This window comes from Homarus americanus, unplaced genomic scaffold (assembly GCF_018991925.1).
Source record: "Homarus americanus isolate GMGI-L3 unplaced genomic scaffold, GMGI_Hamer_2.0 scaffold16894, whole genome shotgun sequence".
Lineage (NCBI taxonomy): Eukaryota > Metazoa > Arthropoda > Malacostraca > Decapoda > Nephropidae > Homarus > Homarus americanus.
Window position 1 is genome coordinate 4,853,521 of NW_024746541.1, and position 26,660 is coordinate 4,880,180.

General features: G+C 44.9%; 1 protein-coding gene and 1 pseudogene across 3 annotated transcripts; one reads left to right on the forward strand and one right to left on the reverse strand.

Annotated features, from left to right (window-relative positions):
• LOC121879331 overlaps positions 1-14,552 on the reverse strand; it is a 41,319-nt pseudogene extending 26,767 nt beyond the window's left edge.
• Positions 14,553-22,001: 7,449 nt separating this feature from the next.
• LOC121879285 lies at positions 22,002-26,452 on the forward strand. Of its 3 annotated transcripts, none has more exons than XM_042385880.1 (4): positions 22,002-22,141; positions 24,240-24,323; positions 24,506-24,612; positions 25,146-26,452. In XM_042385880.1, exons 2-4 carry the CDS (start codon positions 24,248-24,250, stop codon positions 25,323-25,325), a joined length of 363 nt encoding a protein of 120 aa, XP_042241814.1. In that variant the 5' UTR covers positions 22,002-22,141; positions 24,240-24,247; the 3' UTR covers positions 25,326-26,452. The 3 variants fall into 3 exon arrangements, with proteins under 3 accessions (XP_042241814.1, XP_042241816.1, XP_042241815.1); XM_042385882.1 differs by having other exon boundaries at positions 22,006-22,146; XM_042385881.1 differs by lacking the exon at positions 22,002-22,141 and adding an exon at positions 23,780-23,885.
• The last annotated feature ends 208 nt before the right edge of the window (positions 26,453-26,660 follow it).

The window sequence follows — 26,660 nt, forward strand, 5'->3', positions numbered from 1 at the left end:
GCAAGTTTGCCTCGGACACTATGCTAGATATAAAGGATCTTTAGATCACTCTATCTTCACTTACTGTGTATGTATTTTATTTTTTTCTCCTGTCATAGAAGATTTAATCTTGGCGGGAGGTATAGTAAGCTTTGTCAGATCAAACTATGCCAGTAGAAAAACATACATCTCTAGGGTTATAATTCGTAAAATGTATGGATGCATTATCGCCTCAGGGACCATATTAGATAGTGCACATGATGTTACTGTCTACTTTAAATGTGTCATCAGTTCTCTGAGCATGAAAGCTTTGGTCTTGGCGGGAGGTGTAGTGATGGGTTGTCAGACCACAGCTTACATCGCAAGAGGAAGGCCAGACTTGACCCGACATTAGGGGGGTCAAGTGTAGGGTAACTCTCACGGGTGCTCAAGGGTGTTACAAATCAACTAGCTCCCCTTCCCATGTCACACGGCCAACAAACATGTAAGAAGGCACCAGCCGACTCTCTCCCAATATACACAATATCCTACACCGCAGAAAGAAGTCCAGACCTGACCTCACATTAGCCAGGTCAAATGTAACCCTCGGAGCCCAACTCAAGGGGCCACAAATCAACCAGGGCCTCTCATGTCACACGGCCCCATTTGATGACTTTTCCAGAAGATACAACTTATAGTCTCTGAAAAAGTCCAGACCTGACCCTACATTAGCGAGGGCAAATGTAAGGAGACCCTTCGCCGCCGCCGCCCCCGATCAGCTCAACCTGACGGCTCGCCTCCCAATATATAGGACGTCCTAGTCCTCCCTCGAAACATTCGCAGACGGAGATACCCAGACAGAGAGCCAGCTACCACGTCCCGAGTCCTGCTCGAGAGAAGTCAGGGGCCGGAGGCAAGCCGCCTCCGGTCGCCTCCGGTCGCCCCCGGTCAGGACCGAGACTTCCCTCCGGCGCCCAGCTAAGCAGTCTCCCATAGAGACAACCCAGGACTACCTGCTAGGCCTCCCCTAGGTCACGTGAGTGTTTGTCAGAGCTTTCCATGGGATGAGTTACTTATGTGGGAAGTGTATTCATTTCAGGTTCGTGTCCGAGAATCAGTGTCTAGTAACGTAACATGATGTCCTAGTAACGTAAATATAATGTCCTAGTAACTTCAATAGAAGGTGTTATTAATGTGTCCATGTCATGTTCGTAATTAATAAAGAGTTGTAACGAAGCAGTGTTTGAGAAGTCGCCCTTAAGACGTAATAGATGTGTATTGACATAGAAGATACGATAAGTGTAAATAACTATCACGGCCACGCTACCAAAATCTTCCTCTCTCTTTTACTCTCTTTATAAATATTCTACCTATATATATGTAATCTTCTTTTTGTGAATATTTTGTAGCATTACAATGGTGACAGCGAACTATATACGTTAATCCATGCCCTCCTCGCTTAGTTATTATAATGGTAGCAGCGAACTTAAAGTAAACTCACACCTTCCCTCGGTTAGCCATAACACCTGGCTCGTCTCATTCTTCATTTGATTCAGTCTAAGTATTGTCTACAATTGTGTAATAAGTAATTCCTGTGTCATAGCGTCGTAGCGTGAAAAGTGTCCTAGTGTGTCACCGTTACAGCTCAAGTAATTGTCTCTCGTCGTGGTATGCGCGAATTTTTCTAGAAATATGTTCAGTGCTTGACGTGATTTCTCAGTGTTCTCCGCGATCTGTGACATTCTCAGTAGCCCAAGTGCAGTTTGATTGTTGGTCAGTGTTGAACGTAGAAATTGTTTCAGTGATGAAAGCCGTGTCTGTACTAACTGTTATAACTTAACATGTCTTTTAACCTACATCCTCCTCCCTGTCCTAATCCTCACCTCACCCTCCTTACCCTTCCGCCCATCCCTGCCCCGCCCTGCCCCGCCCCGCCGTTTCGTGCCCCGCCCCGCCCCGCCGTTCCGTGCCCCGCAAAGCCCCGGCCTGGCCCGATCAACCACGCCCCGGCTCCCCCCCACCTCACCCGCCACGCCTCGCCCCACCCCGCCCCGCGCCGGCCTGGCCAGCCGCGCCCCGCCTCGCCTCGCCTCGCCTCGCCTCCACCCGCCTTGCACCGTCCAGTGTGACCACCAATCCCCATATGTTTTGTCCCGTGAGTTATGCTTCGAAATCGGTGGTTAGTGTTACTTAATATTGCGATAATTACAGAGCTTCACTCAGTGTGTTTTTATGCTAGTATGATTTGTAATGTACTCTTTGACGCGTAGTGATAAATAATATTCAATGTAGTGAGCAGAGCTTCACTCCCCGACCCAGCCTAATGAGAATATTGTCGTGACGGAAACTATAGTTGCCAAACATTGACGTAACGTATAAAGTAAATATTTTTTTTCTTTACGGATACACTTCCAACTAATCCATCATCCCTCTGTCAAATATCACACACAGTACCGCCCCATGGCTAGCCGGAATCCGACCACAGCACATATAAGAAGAGAAGAAGCAGCGTGAGGAATGCAGCACCACACCCGCCACGCACCACCCCACTTCTTTCAAGTCCTACCTGGTCTAGGATTAAGAAGATTTTATATTTTTCTACTGTAGGAAGTTAAGGAGTGTGGAATGCAGCGCCACACAACGAACCCTGGTGAGCCCAGCCAGGGAGGGATTCACCACTGTGGAAGGTGTAAGACAGGACGGTCTTTGGTCTCGCCTACACTCACGTACGGAGGGCGAGCCCTGGTCCGCGGAACCTGCCTTACAGTCATCTAAGGAGACGACAGCCCAAGCAGTGGACCGGCTTTCATCCCGGCCGGAGGGGGCCGACGGCAGATGAACAGAAAATCGTCTGGAATATGTTGAAAATGATGATGTTGCAGAGAAGAAATACAGATGGAGCAGAAAAATTCATCTGGAATATGACGGAAAACGAAGATGTATAAGGAAACGCAGATGAACAGAAAAATCGTCTGGAATATGAAAATGAAGATGTATAAAGAAACGCAGATGAACAGAAAATTCATCTGGAATATGAAAATGCTCTAAACGTAGAGGAAGCGCAGGTGAACAGAAAAATCATCTGGAATATTATAGAAACCAGGAGGAAGTGAGAAGAAGTCAGATGTGGTGACACGACCTACAAAGTGCGGTATTAAAGAAAGAAAAACGTGCTATGTGAAGACAGAAGACGTCCTGTGCTGACATCAGAAGAAAGTCGACGATGAAAAGGTGGATAATCAGAAGGACCAATCGACTACCGCTGTTGTGCTGTCGGCATTCCCTATTTTCAGATACCAGCTGGATGGAGGACTTGAGCCATGCTGAACCCAACAAATGTACTGATGTTGTTGATGTTGCTGATGTGTAATAAAAAGATATAACACCCTAACATGTGAAGTAGGAGCATTTTGTATTTTGTATTTAATTCTCTGATTTTTGTTAACATGTACTACAAAGAATGTTTTTTTTAAAAGATTAGTCACTTTTTCTATGAGTTCATTTGATCAATGTTTTGTATTACCAAATGCAATGTTGTAGACATACTACTGAGTGGGACGAATTCTTATTTTGACACGGCCTGGTTAGGCAATGTAACACCTGATTTTGTTTGTAGAATGTGATTTGCAAGTTTGCCTCGGACACTATGCTAGATATAAAGGATCTTTAGATCACTCTATCTTCACTTACTGTGTATGTATTTTATTTTTTTCTCCTGTCATAGAAGATTTAATCTTGGCGGGAGGTATAGTAAGCTTTGTCAGATCAAACTATGCCAGTAGAAAAACATACATCTCTAGGGTTATAATTCGTAAAATGTATGGATGCATTATCGCCTCAGGGACCATATTAGATAGTGCACATGATGTTACTGTCTACTTTAAATGTGTCATCAGTTCTCTGAGCATGAAAGCTTTGGTCTTGGCGGGAGGTGTAGTGATGGGTTGTCAGACCACAGCTTACATCGCAAGAGGAAGGCCAGACTTGACCCGACATTAGGGGGGTCAAGTGTAGGGTAACTCTCACGGGTGCTCAAGGGTGTTACAAATCAACTAGCTCCCCTTCCCATGTCACACGGCCAACAAACATGTAAGAAGGCACCAGCCGACTCTCTCCCAATATACACAATATCCTACACCGCAGAAAGAAGTCCAGACCTGACCTCACATTAGCCAGGTCAAATGTAACCCTCGGAGCCCAACTCAAGGGGCCACAAATCAACCAGGGCCTCTCATGTCACACGGCCCCATTTGATGACTTTTCCAGAAGATACAACTTATAGTCTCTGAAAAAGTCCAGACCTGACCCTACATTAGCGAGGGCAAATGTAAGGAGACCCTTCGCCGCCGCCGCCCCCGATCAGCTCAACCTGACGGCTCGCCTCCCAATATATAGGACGTCCTAGTCCTCCCTCGAAACATTCGCAGACGGAGATACCCAGACAGAGAGCCAGCTACCACGTCCCGAGTCCTGCTCGAGAGAAGTCAGGGGCCGGAGGCAAGCCGCCTCCGGTCGCCTCCGGTCGCCCCCGGTCAGGACCGAGACTTCCCTCCGGCGCCCAGCTAAGCAGTCTCCCATAGAGACAACCCAGGACTACCTGCTAGGCCTCCCCTAGGTCACGTGAGTGTTTGTCAGAGCTTTCCATGGGATGAGTTACTTACGTGGGAAGTGTATTCATTTCATGTTCGTGTCCGAGAATCAGAGTGTCTAGTAACGTAATATGATGTCCTAGTAACGTAAATATAATGTCCTAGTAACTTCAATAGAAGGTGTTATTAATGTGTCCATGTCATGTTCGTAATTAATAAAGAGTTGTAACGAAGCAGTGTTTGAGAAGTCGCCCTTAAGACGTAATAGATGTGTATTGACATAGAAGATACGATAAGTGTAAATAACTATCACGGCCACGCTACCAAAATCTTCCTCTCTCTTTTACTCTCTTTATAAATATTCTACCTATATATATGTAATCTTCTTTTTGTGAATATTTTGTAGCATTACAATGGTGACAGCGAACTATATACGTTAATCCATGCCCTCCTCGCTTAGTTATTATAATGGTAGCAGCGAACTTAAAGTAAACTCACACCTTCCCTCGGTTAGCCATAACACCTGGCTCGTCTCATTCTTCATTTGATTCAGTCTAAGTATTGTCTACAATTGTGTAATAAGTAATTCCTGTGTCATAGCGTCGTAGCGTGAAAAGTGTCCTAGTGTGTCACCGTTACAGCTCAAGTAATTGTCTCTCGTCGTGGTATGCGCGAATTTTTCTAGAAATATGTTCAGTGCTTGACGTGATTTCTCAGTGTTCTCCGCGATCTGTGACATTCTCAGTAGCCCAAGTGCAGTTTGATTGTTGGTCAGTGTTGAACGTAGAAATTGTTTCAGTGATGAAAGCCGTGTCTGTACTAACTGTTATAACTTAACATGTCTTTTAACCTACATCCTCCTCCCTGTCCTAATCCTCACCTCACCCTCCTTACCCTTCCGCCCATCCCTGCCCCGCCCTGCCCCGCCCCGCCGTTTCGTGCCCCGCCCCGCCCCGCCGTTCCGTGCCCCGCAAAGCCCCGGCCTGGCCCGATCAACCACGCCCCGGCTCCCCCCCCACCTCACCCGCCACGCCTGGCCCCACCCCGCCCCGCGCCAGCCTGGCCAGCCGCGTAAGACCTCACTAATCCCCCGTCTTTTGTCCCGTAAGCTATATGTTGATGATGATGGTTAATATAAAGTAATATTGCGATAATTACAGAGCTTCACTCAGTGTGTTTTTATGCTAGTATGATTTGTAATGTACTCTTTGACGCGTAGTGATAAATAATATTCAATGTAGTGAGCAGAGCTTCACTCCCCGACCCAGCCTAATGAGAATATTGTCGTGATGGAAACTATAGTTGCCAAACATTGACGTAACGTATAAAGTAAATATTTGTTTTTCTTTACGGATACACTTCCAACTAATCCATCATCCCTTTCGGATTGTTTCTGTCAAATGTCACACACAGTACCGCCCCATGGCTAGCCGGAATCCGACCACAGCACATATAAGAAGAGAAGAAGCAGCGTGAGGAATGCAGCACCACACCCGCCACGCACCACCCCACTTCTTTCAAGTCCTACCTGGTCTAGGATTAAGAAGATTTTATATTTTTCTACTTTAGGAAGTTAAGGAGTGTGGAATGCAGCGCCACACAACGAACCCTGGTGAGCCCAGCCAGGGAGGGATTCACCACTGTGGAAGGTGTAAGACAGGACGGTCTTTGGTCTCGCCGACACTCACGTACGGAGGGCGAGCCCTGGTCCGCGGAACCTGCCTTACAGTCATCTAAGGAGACGACAGCCCAAGCAGTGGACCGGCTTTCATCCCGGCCGGAGGGGGCCGACGGCAGATGAACAGAAAATCGTCTGGAATATGTTGAAAATGATGATGTTGCAGAGAAGAAATACAGATGGAGCAGAAAAATTCATCTGGAATATGACGGAAAACGAAGATGTATAAGGAAACGCAGATGAACAGAAAAATCGTCTGGAATATGAAAATGAAGATGTATAAAGAAACGCAGATGAACAGAAAATTCATCTGGAATATGAAAATGCTCTAAACGTAGAGGAAGCGCAGGTGAACAGAAAAATCATCTGGAATATTATAGAAACCAGGAGGAAGTGAGAAGAAGTCAGATGTGGTGACACGACCTAGAAAGTGCGGTATTAAAGAAAGAAAAACGTGCTATGTGAAGACAGAAGACGTCCTGTGCTGACATCAGAAGAAAATCGACGATGAAAAGGTGGATAATTAGAAGGACCAATCGACTACCGCTGTTGTGCTGTCGGCATTCCCTATTTTCAGATACCAGCTGGATGGAGGACTTGAGCCATGCTGAACCCAACAAATGTACTGATGTTGTTGATGTTGCTGATGTGTAATAAAAAGATATAACACCCTAACATGTGAAGTAGGAGCATTTTGTATTTTGTATTTAATTCTCTGATTTTTGTTAACATGTACTACAAAGAATGTTTTTTTTAAAAGATTAGTCACTTTTTCTATGAGTTCATTTGATCAATGTTTGTATTACCAAATGCAATGTTGCAGACATACTACTGAGTGGGACGAATTCTTATTTTGACACGGCCTGGTTAGGCAATGTAACACCTGATTTTGTTTGTAGAATGTGATTTGCAAGTTTGCCTCGGACACTATGCTAGATATGAAGGATCTTTAGATCACTCTATCTTCACTTACTGTGTATGTATTTTATTTTTTTCTCCTGTCATAGAAGATTTAATCTTGGCGGGAGGTATAGTAAGCTTTGTCAGATCAAACTATGCCAGTAGAAAAACATACATCTCTAGGGTTATAATTCGTAAAATGTAAGGATACATTATCGCCTCAGGGACCATATTAGATACTGCACATGATGTTACTGTCTACTTCAAATGTGTCATCAGTTCTCTGAGCATGAAAGCTTTGGTCTTGGCGGGAGGTGTAGTGATGGGTTGTCAGACCACAGCTTACATAGCAAGAGGAAGGCCAGACTTGACCCGACATTAGGGGGGTCAAGTGTAGGGTAACTCTCACGGGTGCTCAAGGGTGTTACAAATCAACTAGCTCCCCTTCCCATGTCACACGGCCAACAAACATGTAAGAAGGCACCAGCCGACTCTCTCCCAATATACACAATATGCTACACAGCAGAAAGAAGTCCAGACCTGACCTCACATTAGCCAGGTCAAATGTAACCCTCGGAGCCCAACTCAAGGGGCCACAAATCAACCAGGACCTCTCATGTCACACGGCCCCATTTGATGACTTTTCCAGAAGATACAACTTATAGTCTCTGAAAAAGTCCAGACCTGACCCTACATTAGCGAGGGCAAATGTAAGGAGACCCTTCGCCGCCGCCGCCGCCCCCGATCAGCTCAACCTGACGGCTCGCCTCCCAATATATAGGACGTCCTAGTCCTCCCTCGAAACATTCGCAGACGGAGATACCCAGACAAAGAGCCAGCTACCACGTCCCGAGTACTGCTCGAGAGAAGTCAGGGGCCGGTGGCAAGCCGCCTCCGGTCGCCTCCGGTCGCCCCCGGTCAGGACCGAGACTTCCCTCCGGCGCCCAGCTAAGCAGTCTCCCATAGAGACAACCCAGGACTACCTGCTAGGCCTCCCCTAGGTCACGTGAGTGTTTGTCAGAGCTTTCCATGGGATGAGTTACTTATGTGGGAAGTGTATTCATTTCAGGTTCGTGTCCGAGAATCAGTGTCTAGTAACGTAACATGATGTCCTAGTAATGTAAATATAATGTCCTAGTAACTTCAATAGAAGGTGTTATTAATGTGTCCATGTCATGTTCGTAATTAATAAAGAGTTGTAACGAAGCAGTGTTTGAGAAGTCGCCCTTAAGACGTAATAGATGTGTATTGACATAGAAGATACGATAAGTGTAAATAACTATCACGGCCACGCTACCAAAATCTTCCTCTCTTAATACTCTTATACTATCAATATTCTACCTATATGTAATATTCTTCTTGCAAGATCCGTCTTGTTACATATATATATATATATATATATATATATATATATATATATATATATATATATATGTAACGGGTCGGAATTTACTGGACTTTAATTTCTCACTTGACTTGGGGTTTATTAAAAATTAATAGATGGTAATGGCAGTGGAAGCGCCCCTTTGAGAAAAATCCCGAACCAGCACAAGAACACTTAAATCTACTAAACAAAATGAATTGTCCGTGACCCGTGGAAGGATAGCGTCTGTGACTGGGATGAATGAGACACACTGTAAAATTTAGCCACTTATATTCCCTCCAACACTACAAACACAATCAAATAATTGTACACCAATATGCGCACCTCTTAACTTGAACTTAAAACACTACTCTGGGGAATAAAAGTTATACATGATATAGAAATTATTAGAAACTCAGGCAACAATAAATTTGAAGTATTAAGAAATGTTGCTTGCACACATGAAACAGGCCTTAAGGGCTTTCACAAAATAATATCAGTCACTTAGGAAATGGTATTAAAAAAATAGTAATTAAATACTCTACAAGGAATAGGCCTTAAGGGCTTTCAACAAAATAATATCAGTCCCTGAGGAAATGGTAATAAAAAATAAGAAATTAAATACTCTACAATGAATAGGCCTTAAGGGCACTCAACAAAATTATATCACCCCAACAGATGCACTCTTCCTAACCTAACTTAAACGCTACTCTGGGGAACAAAGATTATACCAGAGATTGGAATTATAAAGGAAAATTAGATGCATTAAAAGAATCAAATCACAGTATCACTCTGGTTCCACTTAATGACACAAACATTCAAAAACAATACTATCAAAATTATTTAGGAACTATTAAACTACACACGTCAAGATAATATCAGTCTGAGAAATGGTATTAACTACACCCGTAATAAGGGAGGGAAAATGTTCCTCTAGGTATCTCCTAGAGACCTACACTCACGGTCTCAGTGTGTGACCATTAATTTACTCAGATAGCCTCAGTGTACTCCCAGTGCGTCCATAAAGCGGAAGGGAGTGAGCCAATCAGACCTTGTACAGTTGAGAGAAGCTTTAGCTTCCCGTTAGCAAGAGGGTTTCACTAAGCGGCTCGGAACATGTGGTGTTGTGAGCCGAGGTAGAGGAGACTGATGACCCCAACGATCGTCCCGTCGTCAGCTGGGCATCCAGACGGCTAGATTTCCTCAAGAGATCCTTTGATACCCCGCTAAACAGTGACAGGCCTACACTGATCGGTCTAATGGCGACAATCGCCACCCTCAATCATCAACGGCAGTCTCAAACGGCAGTCAATCTCTCGCAGTCAAACTCCGGTCAACTCCGGTCAAGTGGGTTCTGATGGAAACCCTGAAATGAACTCACTGTTAGCTCTAGTTTACTTTACCACTGCCCTATCTAACCCTGTCTGAGATCGAATGAGACTTACTTGTTATACTGCAATAGCGCAGCACAGGTGACTAGGCCACGTGACTATTTCTGTGACGGACGCGCAGGGACGTCTTGTATGTCTGAATGCTTCTCCGTGACTCAGGGAGGGCCTTAGGCCTACGTGACATATTTTCCGCCTAACTAATAACTCCTTGGGACACCCGTAACATTATTCAGACTGATAAACGATCTATAATAATTTCAAATTCAATAATAGTCCCTTAAGTTTATGAATCGCATCATTATTCATTCGGTAAATTTCATTTAATATCATATAGGCCTAGTTCCACCATCTCTCGCTATGAGCAGAAAGCGCTCTCTTCCCTCCCGCGACCTTGAACGCTCAGTGTTGCCAATGGCGGGGCATTCGAAATTACTCTGAAATTTCTGAATATTACAATCGACCCCCCTAAAAAAAGACAGCACTGTCCTCATGTGCTGAGAAAACATACATACGACCCCCCTAAAAATTTGTTCTAAGGACTGCATCTCACCCCTCTAACGTGCTAAACGCAGCATTTGTCTTCTCTTCTCTCCTTTTCTCTCCCGCTAACACTCGACCCCCCTAAAAGAAAACAGCACTGCCCTCATGTGCTGAGAGAACAACTTAGAAGCCACCTTCAACTCTGCCGTATTCCAACTCGCAGCCAGCAACTCCATTTCATGCCTAGCCCAACTCAAAACCAACCAGAACATCACGCTCCCCTTTTGCCTGGCCCTTAACTAGAGAACCAATGTCAAAATTAATACCAGCCCAAACAAACATGCTCTCCTTTGCCTGGCCCTTGAACTAAGAGAACCAATGTCAAAATTAATACCAGCCCAAAACAACCATGCTCTCCTTTGGCCTGGCCCTTGAAATAAGAGAACCAGTGTCAAAACAATACTCAGTCCATCTCAAACATGCTCTCCTTTGCCTGGCCCTTGAGCTAAGAGGAACCAGTGTCAAAACAATACTCAGTCCACGTCTCCGAACCTCATGCCGGCAGACCAACCCTCTGACAATGTACCAGTCCATATTAGTGAGGCCCTGGACATTACAACCGTACTCTCAATCCCGCTCATGACAGCAACCACTACTCAACGCACATCTCTGACCTAACCATCTCTCCAATCCCCTCTGCCCTACTCACAACTCCTCCAACTCACCCTCTACAACCTGCCTTTTCTCATTACCATGCACCCTAAACTGTAATTTGTCGGCTTCGTCTTGTTTCTCAGCTGGAGGGCTCGATCAACCTCTCTGAACTACTTACGTACCCCTGTATTTCCCACTTGGACCTCACACTTCCTTGACTGCTGGACGTGTGCCTGACATTCACCCCTGGTTTCCTCCCTGAACCGTTGAATGTGTGCCCGAAACTCCCACTTGAACCTGTTTACCTGTGCTTGATAATCCCTCTTTAGGTCTCCGAACTCCTGTCTCAGCTGTACCAAGGTCTCGTGGCTGTCTCTCTTCCTCGTCACTTCTATCTCTACTGTCAAGCCTAACCAACTCAATCCGGGCACAAGGATGAGCATCAGTGCGAGTTCAATCCCTACCATTACTAACCAACACATGATGGCGTTCATTATCCCAACCACAGAACTATCAGTCACGACATTAAAAACTACGCTCTGCTACCATAACACCTGTATCCATCTACTCATCTCAGTGAAGTAAACTAAAATAAACTTTTGTGAACGATTCTTTGTGCAACTTCAAGACATAAGTGTGAGTCTTCAGGAGAAGTTTACATAGAGAGGTCCAAGAATATACCTACTGTGAACTGACTGTCATCAAAGGTGTTTGGGATGTCACTAGCAAAGGATAGCAGAGCATTCTCAGTTGACCTTCTAGCTCTAAATCCAAACTGGGAGTCTGTAAAAATGTTATTGGCATTGCAGAAGAAATTTAATCTACTACATGCTAGCTTCTCCAGTATCTTTCTCAAGGCTGGGAGGACTGATATGGGGCGGTAATTCTTGAAATGACCTTTGTCCCCAGATTTTTTTATGCTGGGTGAACTATAGCAATTTTCAGTTTATCAGGAAAGACACCACTAGTGAAAGAGGAGTTACAAATGTGTAGGAAAACAGGTAGTAATAAGTTGGCTCCTTTATTAATGATGCTCATTGGTACAGTATACAGTATTGTCTTCGGCTGCTGCTGCTTCATTGGACAATTTGCTGTCTGCTTTGCAGGTAGGCTCTAAATTCCTCATGGTGATCAGGGACGCTCTCTGCAAGATTTTTGCCAACATTGACAAAATAATCATTGAAGTGGTTGGTCATGAGGGAGGCCGAAGGTTGAGTGTTCCTATTCTGAATAGAATTTAGGATATTCCAGATTTTCTTATTGCTGCCTGTTGCTGACTGGAGCTTATTTGTATAATAACTACGTCGGCCATTTCCAATTCTTTGAGTTACTCTATTTCTGATACTTCGGTAAGCATCATTGAAAGTTATAGGACTTCTTGCAAATTTCCTTTGGAGTTTGTGTTTTTCTTTTATTATTGCCTTGATCTCACTTGTGATATATGGTTTGGAAATGTATACAGTTTTCACTGACTTAGTCTTGAGGGGGAAGCATTTATCATAGGAAGCATTGAAGATGCAAGAGAACTTGAAGAAGTTCACGTTAAGGTTGTCGGAGGCATAGACAAGAACCCTCTTAACATTCAGTAAGTTGTTTTCTACTCGACCTTTGAGGTCATGTGGCTGTTTTACATTTGGCAAAAATTGGTAAATGTTGCACAGGTGGCAGTTACTCTAGTGGGTTTGGTTATAGTGTTGAAGAAAAGCTTAGAATGATAGGTTGCAAGAAGGTGTTGGTTTCTGATTTTAATAGATCAAGGTTGAAATCTCCTGTAATGTAGAAAAGTTTTATCTTTGAAGTTATGGTAAAGATAAGCTCTGAAAATTTATCATGAAAGTTCCTTACATTAGTGTGGGGTCTTCTGTAGATTACGCCTACTAGGATATTTCGTGTGTCGTTACGTAATTCAATGAAAACACTCTCCATGTACTCCTCCTGAACCTTTAAATCATCTCTTACAGAAGTGTTATACTTGATATCAACATATAGGGCGACACCACCACTGTGTCGTGACATGTTGACGCAGTGTCTATTATAATTAGGAATGTTATACAAATGTTCAATATCGTTAGTGAGTTTGGTCTCACAGAACCCAAGTTCATCAAATTTGTGGGCAATGGATGATAAACACTGATCTAAAAAGGTATCTAGATGAAGGGGAATACTGCTGATGTTATGGCTAATTAAGAAGGAATGAGGTAGAAGAAGACTAGATCTAAACTCGGGAGAGTCAGGAAGGTAATAGGTACAGTTGGGGTTGGTGTAACCCAGTGAGTTTTGTAGAAAGGTATCAGGATCAATGTGAGGGAGTATTGTGTCGATACCATGGGTGAAGGAGGTGTAACACATACGATCCAGTACATCTAAGCGAACGACACTAGCATCATCAGTGTAGGAATATTGGTACTGATTAAAGAACAGTAAAAACTCAGGGTCACTGAGGTGTGAAAAGGAAGGTCAAAGAAAGTTATAATAGTGTGTTTGGGGGGGTGGGGGGGGCGTACTCACAAGTGCTACAACCAACAGCATTAAGATGACTGTTGAGGGTGATTTCCAAATTGAGTCATTTGGTTCTGAGCGTCACTGGTTTCCACCGCAGAGGGTGGACGTGTACCTGGGTTGGCCGACAGGGAGGGGAAACTCCTCAGGTGATAGCGGCAGTGGTTAGTTCCCTCCCAGTAGGGAGGGGGTTTTCGGGGGGTTTGGGGGGGCTCCTGGGGGGACTGGTACAGCGGGTGGGTGAGTGGGCGGGCGTCCACGTGCTCGATTCCTCACAGCAAGGGTTTTATGATTGAACGTCACGTGTTTCCCTTGTTTCCTGGCTTCTTTAAAGTGGTCCACTTGCTGTTGGCTGGCTTTAGTCGTACCTGGGCAGAGGTGTTCATTGACGAAGATAGTAGTGCCCTTCAGCTTACTACGCTGACAAAACACTTTGTCACGGTCAGAGGGGGTTGAGAATTTTGTTATCATGTCGCGGGGGCGGGAGGGGTTGGGTTTTCCGATGCGTTGAACACGATCAAACTTGATTTCAGGAGTTTGAAAATGTTCATTCAGTAGGCGTGAAATTTTGCGATGTGATGACTCCCAGTTCTCGTGAAGATCTTTGGGGACTCCGGGAAGCCTGAGGTTTTTCGCTGCCCTATATCGTCCACATAATGCACCCGGTCTGCTGTTGTCGCTAGTTCCGTTTTAAGCTTGGAATTCTCCTCGCTCAGCTGTTGAGCTTGGGTCCTGAGTGTTCGGTTCTCTTAAGCTTCAATGTTCAATTTTGCTTTTAAGTCACTTATTTCTCCTTTCGAGAATCCCAAGCTTCTTTTAATCTCACTTAGCTGGCCAGTGAGGCGCCGGTCAGCTTCATCTAGCTTCCTGATGATCTTCTTATTCATTTGTTGCATGATGTCCTGTATGAGAGTCCATTGGATTTCCATTATCACATCAGTCAGCTGTTGTTTCGTGAAATTTGAATTTTTGACACGAGCAGCCAAGAGACATATCGGAGCTAGTGAGTGGAGTGTAGCTGGCAGTGGAGATTCGGTCATACTGTGTGGTCAGCTGGGGTGGCCGGCCTGGTGGGGACGGTTGGGTGGACAAGCGCTCGGATTACAAGCCGTGGCACTAAGCGGAACAGTCTACCAGTTCAAGTGATAGTGGTAGACCTAAGGAACAGTCTACCAGCTTAAGTGATGGTGGTAGACCTAAGGAACAGTCTACCAGCTAAAGTGATGGTGATAGACCTATGGAACAGTCTACCAGTTCGATGCAGAAACAGTTCTGTGTCCCAAAACAAACTTGACCAAACAAGCAGCCATAATGGGAGGATCCGATAATGAATGAAAGATTATGAATATGATCTTAGCGGCACAACAGTTTAGGTCATATCGATCGGACAAAGACCATCGGAGGATCGGACAAAGACCATCAGATAATCGGACAAAACCAGCGGATCAGACAAAGACCATCAGAGAATCGGACAAAACCAGCGGATCAGACAAAGACCATCAGAGAATCGGACAAAAATCATCAGAGTCGGACAAGCTCCTTCACTGGATCAGACAAAGACGATCAGAGGAGCGGACAAAGACGATCAGAGGATCGGACAAAGGCGATAAGAGAATCGGACAAAGACGATCAGAGGATCGAACAAAGACGATCAGAGGATCGAACAAAGACAACCAGAGTATCAGACAAAGACGATTAGAGGATCGGACAAAGACCATCAGAGAATCGAACAAAGACCACCAGAGTATGGGACAAAGACGATCAGAGGATCGGACATTGACCATCAAATGATCGGACAAAGACGATCAGGGCATAGGACAAAGACGATCAGAGGATCGGACATTGACCATCACAGGATCGGACAAAGACCACCAGAGTATCGGACAAAGACAATCAGAGGATCGGACAAAAACGATGCGACGAGCGGACAAAACCATTAGGAAGAGCGGACAAAGATGATCAGATGATCGGACAAAGAGTATCAGACTACTTCCCTCGTCATGAGTACCTCTAAATTTGGTGGCCCGAGACAGGGTAGGAAAAAAATATTATTTTTTAAATAATTGCTTCATAATAGATTAGATTAGATTTGCTCCGGAGGGGACTAGTTTATTGGGCACCCACTTACATCCTGTGCAATGTGAAGCGTTGAAGCGTTTACAGCGCCCATCTGGGACGTATGCAAAGTTCATACTTGCCTTTATGACTCGTGATTAAGGGCGTAAAAGCCTGAAGGTTAATAGGTTTTGTCAAGTTACATAAAGTGAAAGAATGATGAGTGTGTGGGGGGAAGTTCCCGGTACATTTCATGTTTATGGCAAAGCGTGGCAGGTCCCTAATAATGTCAAGTGCCAGGCCTGTCACTAGGAGGAGGGATATCTGGTCAGGGAGGGAAGAGGTAATGGTAACAGCTGGAGACCTATAGGAGGAGGTCATACGGCAAGTGAGGATGTAGTGAGAGAGGGTGTGAGAGTCGGGTTGGCGACAAAGTTTACAAACAGTGCAGCCAGGCACAGGGTTGCCAATGTACTCCCATAGATACCTGTACCCTAGGCGCAGTCTCATGTATATAATCTGTTGAGATCGAGTCAGGGATTGATACTATTTGTAGTGGCGGTTGTCATCACCGGTTACAGCGTCATAGTGGTATAGTGTGACGCTATCCCGTTGTTTCAGGTGTGTCCAATTTTCGTCGAATGCCTCTCGTTGTGTGGCGTGTATACGAGATTTGAGATGATTCAGGGAGAGGGCGAGAGTGGCTTCAGTATCTTCTTCTTGTGTAGCTTCTTTGGCAATCCGATCAACAGTGTCACAGGCAGTTATTCCTATATGTGACGGGATCCAAATAAACTTGACACGGATGTCATCAGTTTGTTCTAGCCAGGCGACGGCGGCTAGGGTGTGTTGGGCGGCATGGGAGGAGGGGGAGGGTAATTTGAGCCTCGCTAGAGAAGTGCTGTCACTGATTATAAGGAGGTACCGGCGTTCAGTACGAGCATAGGTCGCCCCCTCATGAATGACCGCGAGAATGGCTATGCTTTCAGCATTAGTGAAGGAGGCCCAGTCGTGGACCCTGATTTTCCTGCAGACCTGGTGCTCAGGAATCCACACAGCTGCCCCAGCGCTGCCCAGCGTGGTAACAGACCCATCACAGTAGACGAGGATAGGACGGTGGGAGGTCTTAAGAGAGGAGGCGACATCATTAATCTGCTCAAGGCAGTTAATTTTGAGCGTATACCGCAGTTGGGTGGATTTACGACCAGGGAAGGTGTTGACGACAACATCAATACTCGGGGAAGTCCACGGCGGTAGAGGCGGATGAGTGTACTCGGGAGGGGGAGAGGTCGAGGGGGTGTAGAGGTGATAACGTAGGATGTCAGCACCAGTGTGGACGGACCAGTGTTGAGAGGGGAAAGGAAAAGAAATGGGGACAGGCCGGCGCAGGAGGGTGTTAAGATGTGAGTTCAGTGAGCGCGATACGGGAGTCGGTTGCTCACTGCGAAGAAGTTTAACACCAAGGATGGCATTGAGAGCAGTAATTCGGTCACAGACGGGAAGCAGGATCAGTTCACGTTGCATGACTTCTATTCTGGTGGTCATAGGGCAGCCGAGGATGAGTCTCATCCCTCTGTTTTGGATTTTCTCTATGCTTTGTTTCTCGTGCTGGGAGGCAACTACAAGGACAGGTGAGGCATAATCTATGACAGCTCTGACGATAGCAATGTATGAGACGTAGGACCCTGACAGAGGCTCCTTTGAGGCCGTGAGTGAGGGACTGGAGGGGCCTCATTCGTTGGCGGCACTGGGAGATGACGTGGGCGGCGACAACGGAGGTGGTGGCTCTGGTAGTGGCTCGCACAGGTAGACCAAGTTACCTGTAGGTGCGTACTAGATCGATGTCTTGTCCTTGCAGAATCAGCGGTGTCTGATGACGGAAGCGTGAGCTGAACTTGGTTTTAGTGTGAGAGATGACTAGCCCGACTGTTTGACAGGTCCGGGCGAACGTGGAGAGTATAGGTTGTTCATGTTGCACTGTAGTAATTTGGAGGAGAATATCATCAGCATAGCTTATGATGTGACCGTCTAGGGCGCGCTCAGCAAAGATGTCGTTGAGGCGTCAGATGGAGTTCATGAGAACATTAAAGAGTGTACGGCTTAGTACATCTCCCTGAGGCGTTCCAAGATCAAGGTCCCTGATCGTAGAGTAGTGGCCCTGAAAACGGACAGGGGCCTGTCGATGAGAGAGGTAGTCAGCAATCCACGTGAGAAGTTTGCCCTTCATATCCATGTGAATGAGGTCCTCAAGGATCACTTCACTGTTGGCTTTATGAAAAGCACCCTTGAAATCGACGAAGAGGGAAATTTTGGCTGAGGTGTTTGCCATGTAGTGAGCGATGCAGTGAGCAGTGCTCTTTCCGGGGCGGAAACCACAGAGTAGTGGATGAATGGAACAAGTTACCAAATATCATCATTAACTCGAATACGCTGAATTGCTTCAAACATAAGTTGGATGCTCATATGAGCAATAGAGGTTGGGTGTAAACGGGACTGCCCAGTATGGGCCAATAGGCCAGCTGCAGTTTCCTCCATTCTTATGTTCTTATGTTCTTAGGCCAGGGTGCAGGTGGGTTTCAATTTTCCAGTGGAGGCGGTGGCGTATCATGCGCTCCATCATCTTTGAGAAGCAGGAGATGAGGGAGATTGGACGATATTCATCTTGTCTGCCTGGTTTCGGGACTGGGATGGTGGTGGCAGTATCCATAAATGAGGCAGCTGACCAGTATCAAAAGAGAGGTCAAATAGACAGAGGAGGGGGTTACCTGGGGTGGCAATAAGGGCATTTAACACATCATATGTGACGCCGTCATCGCCAGGGGCGGTGAACCGACCACGCTTAACAGCATTTAGTAGTTCACACTGTGTGAAAGGCACGTCAGTGTTTGCAGATAGGTCTTGGTACTCGAAGATGCGCTGTCGGCGTTGTGGTTGCAGTGCGAGGGTGAGGTCTTGTACAGCGGGTGGTAGCGCATCAATGGTCTGGGAGAGCGCCTCAGCTCGGGCAGCTCGTCTGGGGTCGAGCGCGGGTCTAGCGTTGGTGCCCCGTGCACGGTTAATAGTGCGCCATATATCACCTATAGATGTAGACTGGTCAATAGAAGAAGCAAAATCAAACCACTGCTCCTCTCATGCGAGAGTGATGGCAGATTGGAACTCTTTATTTGTGCGCATTAGGACGCGTAGAGCGTCAGGGGAGTTGGGGGATTTCTGCCACTGGTCAACTGCTAGTCGGTGCCATACTCGGATAGACTTAACATGAGGGTCGCGGTTAACATTCCTCTGACTCCTGGGCTGGCGGTTAGGGTGGCGGTGTTTTGGGACAGGGCGGAGAAGGTCAGTGCATTGTTTGGACAGATCAAGGTAGAGTTGGTCTGCGGTGGTGACAGTGTAACCCTGAAACCATTCAGCAATGGTAGTGATGAAGGCAGGTATATTGGCAGGGGGTAGGCTGAGCCTAGGGCCCTTGGGTAGAGCGGGTATTCTCACGTACTGGAGGGTAGTGTGGATAGGGAAATGGTCACTGTGGGGGGAGTGGAGGATGCGGGTGGAGTGTGGGCGGTGAGGGTCAGAGTAGAGATCGATCTAGTCAGGTTTCCCTCCCCCGATGTGGGTGGGTGATGGAGGGCAGAGAAGACGTACAAGGTCATCAGTGGTTTGTAGGTAGGAGAGCCAGGAGTTACCCCGGGAGCTTGAGTGGGGCCCCTGGGAGCCGAGACTGGGGTGTCGGGCATTGAGGTCCCCCACAAGGAGGGTTGGGGTGGAGGTGATAGGGTGTGGTAGCACAGGTACAGTAGGGGTGGAGGGAGGCACATAGACATTGACAATATTGAGGGACATACCTTTTAGTGTGATTGTGATGGCATGTGCGTCGGTGGTGTAGTCATCAAGGGGGACGTCGAGAGGTTGGTAGGGGACATCCTTCTTGACGTAGATCCGTAGTCCACGTGCATGGCTTCGTGGCAGTCCATCGATGCGGAGAACAGGGGTGGATGGGCTGTCAACACATGTGTAGCCACTGAGCACATAGCTACCAGTAGCACACCATGTTTCTTGGAGGCACTGCACGTCGACGTCTTCAGTTTAGACGTAGGTTTTGAGGGCACCAAACTTGCTTTGCAAGCCGTTTATGTTCCAGGTGAGTACCTGCAGTCCTGTAGCGTTGCTATCCATTGTGGTGTATGAGACTGATTACCCCTGACGTGGACGAATAGGCCTTAGGTGCCGGAATATCGGTGGAGTATGGGTAGCCTGGGGTGGAGTCCTTAGGCCCAATAGGTAGCCCTGGTGGAGACAGCACAGACACATTAGCGGGCGCATCTTGCGGTGGGTAGACAGGTTGAGGCACCACGTGACGTGAAGATGAGGCAGGGCTTGGCTCGGGGGCAGCAGTACACACAACCTGTGCACAGGGGGGCTCAAAGGGGGACTTCCAGCTTGTGTCAAACCAAAAGAGGGCAGTGACTGGGTGGCAGCAAAGGGCAAGAGTTGGCGGTGTAGGTCGGAGATGGCGGTACAGAGTGTAACGAAGAGTTTCTCAACATGACTGGTAAATTCTTGGAAGAGGGACATGATCTGTGTCATATCACTGGAGAAGGGTTGTGGGGAGCACTGGTTGGGGCACAAGGCTTTACAGCGTCAGGGTAGAGACGGGGTTGTGGGGGGCACTGGTTGGGGCACAAGGCTTGACAGCGTCAGGGTAGCGACGGGGTTGTGGGGCGGGGGGCGCTGGTTGGGGCACAAGGCTTGACAGCGTCAGGGTAGAGACAGGGTTGTGGGGGCACTGGTGGGAGCACGGGGCTTGATAGCGTCGGAGTAGAAACGGGAGGAGGGCCAGTAGTGGTTGAGTTAGGGAATGGTAGGTGCTAGTGTGGTGCAGCCTGGTGAAGCCAGGCAGGGGCAGGTTTCCCAGTAGACTTGGGGGGGGGGGCGTTGTGGTAGATGCGGCCCTTGGGGAGGCCTCTCCCCTGGGACAGAAGGGCGACTGGGGCACTACCGTGAGTCAGCATTGTGCCGGCCGCCACAGTTACAGCACCTGGGCTCAACAACATAGCCCACACCACCCCTATCAAGGTAATCTTTGATTTTCTGGGCACAAACGGTGGAGTTGTGGTTACGTGAGCAGAAGCGACATCTAGGACGATCACGTCGGCAGCAGGCAGTGAAGGTGTGACCCCAATGAGAGCAGATCACTTCTATTGTTGTTGGCCGCAGATCGTCTGCTTCTCATTCGCTACTTGAAAGCCTCAGGTCGTCTTCTAAGTTGTTCAGTAAAGCAATCTTTTCTTCTCTAGCTAAAGCCTTCATAGGTTTCTGCCCACCACTCTCCCCAGGCATTGTGCAATGCTTGTCTTCGGTCACAGGTGAGATTGAGAGGCAACGGCGTCACTACCACGTCATACAACGTCACGCTCTTCGCACTGCGCATGCGCAGATGCGAAAATAACCGACTCGAGGGTTCAGGCAGAAAGTCCAGATATTTTATACAAAATATTGTCTAAGTCCAGCAACTATAAATTTCACGAGCAACACTGTGCTTACAACTGGGCTCCACTGTAGTTCTCTAAACAGACTGAAGGTAGTCGTCTCACTAAATTCATCAGAATTGGGAATTGTAGGGAGAGCTCACTCGCAGCCTTTGTTGACGTTTCACAGAGCGCATGTCGAATGTGACTTCATAATAAGGAAGCGCAGGTAACAGTGTTATTATTACTGGGATTCCTAACCTCCAAAAACAGTTCTAAGACAGTATCAACACCGAGTATTCGGAGTCGGGAGAACATTTACAGGGAATTTACCTTCATGATTAAGTCAGTAAGTTCGCCCATACAAGGAGAGTGTGTTAGTTCATCTATCTATATAAAACAAAGAAGTATGTATGTTTGTTTGTTTGTGGTGTGTTTGTGTGTATGTCCGCACGAGAATCTTGGAAACTACTTTACCGATCTGTAGTGATGATAGATGGTGTTATATGTAGTGATGATAGATGGTGTTATATGTAGTGATGATGGATGATGTTATATGTTATATGTCCGCACGAGAATGTCAGATGGATGATGTTATATGTAGTGATGATGGATATTGTTATATGTAGTGATGATGGGTGGTGTTATATTTAGTGATGATGGATGTGTTATATGTAGTGATGATGGATAGTGTTATATGTAGTGATGGTGGATGATGTTATATGTAGTGATGATGGGTGGTGTTTTATGTACTGTTGATTAGACAATAAAATAATAACAGTTTAATGTTAAAAAAATACTTTGCATTAACGTTGTAGTGAAAAACATGGTGGAACTTGCATACACCGTTAATGAACTATTGATAGAACAAGAAGTGTAGGGGACTCAACAGAGACAATGTGGAGCCTCCCGGAGGGTGGCGTCCAACCGTTGCCTATCGGATGAGCCGCCAGGAGGGCAGCGATTCTGCTAGTAGACATAAAAGGCAGCGGGCAAGAGGAACTCGTCAGTCTTGCTGGTGGCGGCGCGACGCTGGGTACATACACATTCCACACTGGTTCCATTTTCGCCGTCTAAGCTAAGAATACTACTGTGTCAACTATAAACAGGTAAGGTCAGTTTTATCCTGTGTGTGTATATATACAGTATATATATAAATATTTATATATATATTTGTATATATATATAAATATATATATATATATATATATATATATATATATATATATATATATATATATATATATATATATATATATATATATATATATATATATATATATATATATATATATATATATATATATATATATATATATATATATATATATATATATATATATATATATATATATATATATATATATATATCCTCTAGCAGCTTACTTCAAGTGTAGGGAAATTACTGTAGGTATTTGTATTGGAGGGCCTTAAGGGCTCTCATGAGGGAAGAGTAATGTGTGTTGGTTGTTGTGAGTCAGGTGTAGCAGCTGAGTGTTGATGGTCATGAATGTTAGGTGTTGGTAGGTGGGTGTAGTGGGTAGGTGAGGGTGATATTGAGTCGTAGTATGTTGGTGGGTGGAGGCTGGAGGTCAAGGAGGGGGTAGACTGTACTCCCTTCCCGACCATCATTTTCTACGCAGCGGAGGAGGAAAAGAGTGGTGTGTGTTGGATGAAGGTCAGCTAACGTATATACTGTACAGTACGTATAGTAGGTGCCCAAACATAATGTTCTTATTCTTATATTTTATCTACCTGGACACAGTGAGCTGACTCATATACTTTATCTACCTGGACACAGAGAATTGACTCATATACTTTATCTACCTGGCACAGTGAGGGCGATGGCTGGATACCTTCACCTGATAACCAACATAACCCCAAGGTGCATTGGTCTATAGTTCATAAGTTTATCATCTTAGATTAACTTTAATAAAACATCTGATTGAGGAGATTAACGTCACCATTAAGAATTAATTTCAGTTGAAAATCTTATAGAGTTCATGGTTTTACCTCTTAACAATTGCATCGACTAAACACCCAGGATAATTATCTAACATCACGAGTCTAGGAGATATTAAAGATAAGTTTAATCTTAGCCAGAAAATTGCGATATACACCATAATTATGATGGAATGTAAGTTTTTATATCCTCGCGTATGTGGGGAGGCACGTGAAGGGAGGCGTGTAGAGGAGGAAGGGAGGCGTGTAGGAGGTGGAGTGGCGTGGGGAGGCGAGCAAAAAGCGTGGGGTGGTGTGTAGGGGTGGAGTTGAGTGGGGAGGCGTATGGTGATCGGTGTTTAATATGATTTGGGAGACGAAATTACCTTGATTTTTTGTACATGGTTTGTATGTCTCGGAAAACCTTATTGAGTAGTTCATAATGTTTGATGTTTGATATAGCGTCTGCCTTTGTACAACAAATACATTTAAAAATTGCAATATACTTTTTGAGAACTCATCGAGGCTGTACAGTGTTAAGAAACGTGACACAAACAATTCATCAGACAAAATTCTTTAGGACTAAATCTTGTCTACTATTTTATGGGAGAAAATATTACAAATGAATCTTTCACTTAATAAAATAACAAATAGATCTAAGATAAATAACACCTGATGAAAATAACACTGAAGCACTAAGGACATATTATGACCAGAGTCAGAGAACATATACTTGTATATCCATATTCATGACGTCAGAGAGTTCATCAAGGCAACGAGTGTGTGTGAGGTTGTCCACATATATAATGCTGCCATCACGAGGAACTCCTCAGTCTGTGCTTGCTGGCTTCAAACACACACATTGGATCGAGTTGGTCCGCCCTAAATAACACTATTCTCACCTAGGAACAGGTGACTTGGAAGGGTTTAAGGGCTCAAAAGAGTATTGAGTGTTGGTTGGTGAAGGTTGTGTGTGTTGATGGTTGTGTGTAGCGGCTGAGTGTTGATGGTCATAAACGCTAGGTGTTGAGAGGTGAGTGTAGTGGGTAGGTGAGGGTGATACTGAGTGTAGTATGTTGGGGGGTGGAGGTTGGACGTCACGGAGGGGTAGAGGAAGTTGGGGTGAGCAGTGGTGTGTGTGTGTGTGTGTGTTGATTTGAGGTGAGTTGACTCATATACTTTGTCTGGATACAGTGAGTTGACTCATGTACTTTATCTACCTGAACACACTGAGCTGACTCATATACTTTACCTACCTGGATACAGTGAGGGTGATGGCTTGCTACCTGATCTGCCTGACGTGGGTGTTGCTGCTGGCGCTCTGCTACACGCCCGCACCTGCTCACTCAGGTAGGCACTTCTCACAATTCTAGAACTGTAAGAAAACATTATGATCTTCATGTTGTGATACGTGTACTACAGTAGTTACTTATATATGGCCATGCAGTAAAATGAAGACGAATACTCTGTTATCTGTACTACGCTGAAGATTCTTATTTTAAAACATTGTGTTGTGATGCCATTCTGCACAGAGAACTTGGGGCTGTCAAGAGGCCATGGAAACAGACACGTCCGGCAGGCACAGATGGACAATGTTGCTTACTATGACGGTGGAGTTGATGCAAAGAACCCCAACTCGGTAATGTTAAAATTTCTTGCTTTTGATTATTTTTAATTTGTGGACAAATTTTTTTGATATTATCTTGAAAGTTTTACTTTAAATTGTAGCTGAGAGGAGATATTTTATCTTGATTTGTTAAAAAGTAGCAGTTTTAAACAAATTTATTCTGTTTTTTTAAGATCTTGACGAATATGAAGAAGAGGACAGAATTTTACAACACTCTAACTCAATTCATTAATAGTGTTACCCAGTTTATATGGACGGATAATGTGTTAATTACTTAACATTAATAATAGTAAAGTATGTGTGTGGTTAGTCCTGTGTTTAATATTTGTTTGCTGTTGTATATCAGGCGTGTTTGTGTCTGCATTTATGGAATATTAAGTTTTGAGGTCAGGAAGATGGCGACCATAGAGGAGACAAAATATAACAATATTACAGAATAAATCACGACATAAAATATTATTATTTGGTACTATATTATTATTGTATTATATGTCGTCTTACATACAGTATTGTGGCTAATATGGTGTTTCCTTTTTTCACTACAGGGAGCGATAGTACACGACCCGAACAGTAATTACCGACCACCAGTGGTGTTTGGTCCCAGACCTAGACCACGGCCCACCTGGCACTACAACCAGTACAACCAACACAACAACCGGTACAACCAACACTACAACCGGTACAACCAACACTACAACCAGCCATATTGGTACTATAGAGGATAGCTGCTGGTACTACACCTGCAGCTACCACCACCATCTTTACTAATGCTGAGTTGCACCCCACCTCTGACCCGGGGAGGGCAGGTCCTGTCTAAAAACACAGAACCTCGTCCTGTGTACAGTCAACCTTCACTCTCTGAGGGCCAACGTAAACTGACATTCATAACAATGATCTACTTTTGTCTTCTTAGGTTAACTTTGATTAAAAATCTGATAGTGGAGATTAACGTCACCTTTAAGGAATAGTTTAAACTAAACAAACTATGTGGAGTATAATAGCTTTATTATGTGGAGCTTTATAGCTTTACTATGTTGAGTTGAATCCTTCCATTTATTTTAACAATCACTGCTGAATGTTCTTTAACGTGAGTCTGCCAGGTTCCTTGGAAGTATCATTAATAAATGTTTATGGGTTAAATTATTAAACCCAAATGGTCTTTTCTCCATTTATTAAGATAAACTAGTGCACAAATAATTATAATATCACCGTAATTAACGCTTTGAGCTGTGAGCGTTACTAAAAATAAAAAACTGATATGTATCTGAGGTTCAGGAGCCTCACGTGTATCGTGAGCGAGAGAGAGTGTAGGACTGAGGGTAGAGTCAAGTAACAGGCCAGGGGTCTGGTCCTTACTGTTGACATAGCCAGGCAGAGGGCTATAAGTCAGATGTCAAGAGGTCACCTGTTAGACAAAAAGATTAATTACCATACATCACTCACTTCAGTATTAGAGAGAAAATTGTAGACACTGGCTCACAGTTTACTCACCGTGGGTGTAGTAATTATATAACTTATGTAGTGCACATTAATATGAGTATTACTGTCTGTTAGACAGGGGATAATGTATAACCTAACCTAACCTAACCTAACTGTCTCAGAACGAGCTGCCGTATATAGTCGTTCAAATTAATCATAATTGTTAAGTCTCTCTACGTCTCAAGACCTTAATACAATTCTATGAGGTGATAATGAAAAGTTTTGTCTTAAGTCTTTTGATAAATTTTTGTTTGTTATAGAGTCTGTCTGTACACCCTACTTCTCTTATGAGGTAAATACTTGTTTCTTAATGTTTATGTTGTTAATACAATTGTTTATTATACGACCATTCATAAATATATTATAATTTAAATGGATTTCCTGACTGCCCCTTTCGGCTGTCCAGTACTACGAAACGAGACACTGACAATTCTTAAGAAAAAAAAAATATTTTACGGGAGAAAATATATTATAAAATAATCTTTCTTAGACCAAAATATTACCAATGAGTCTCTCACATGACAAACACAAAGGGACTTAAAACGGCGACATATATTACCAAACATTGAAGTCATGTATAT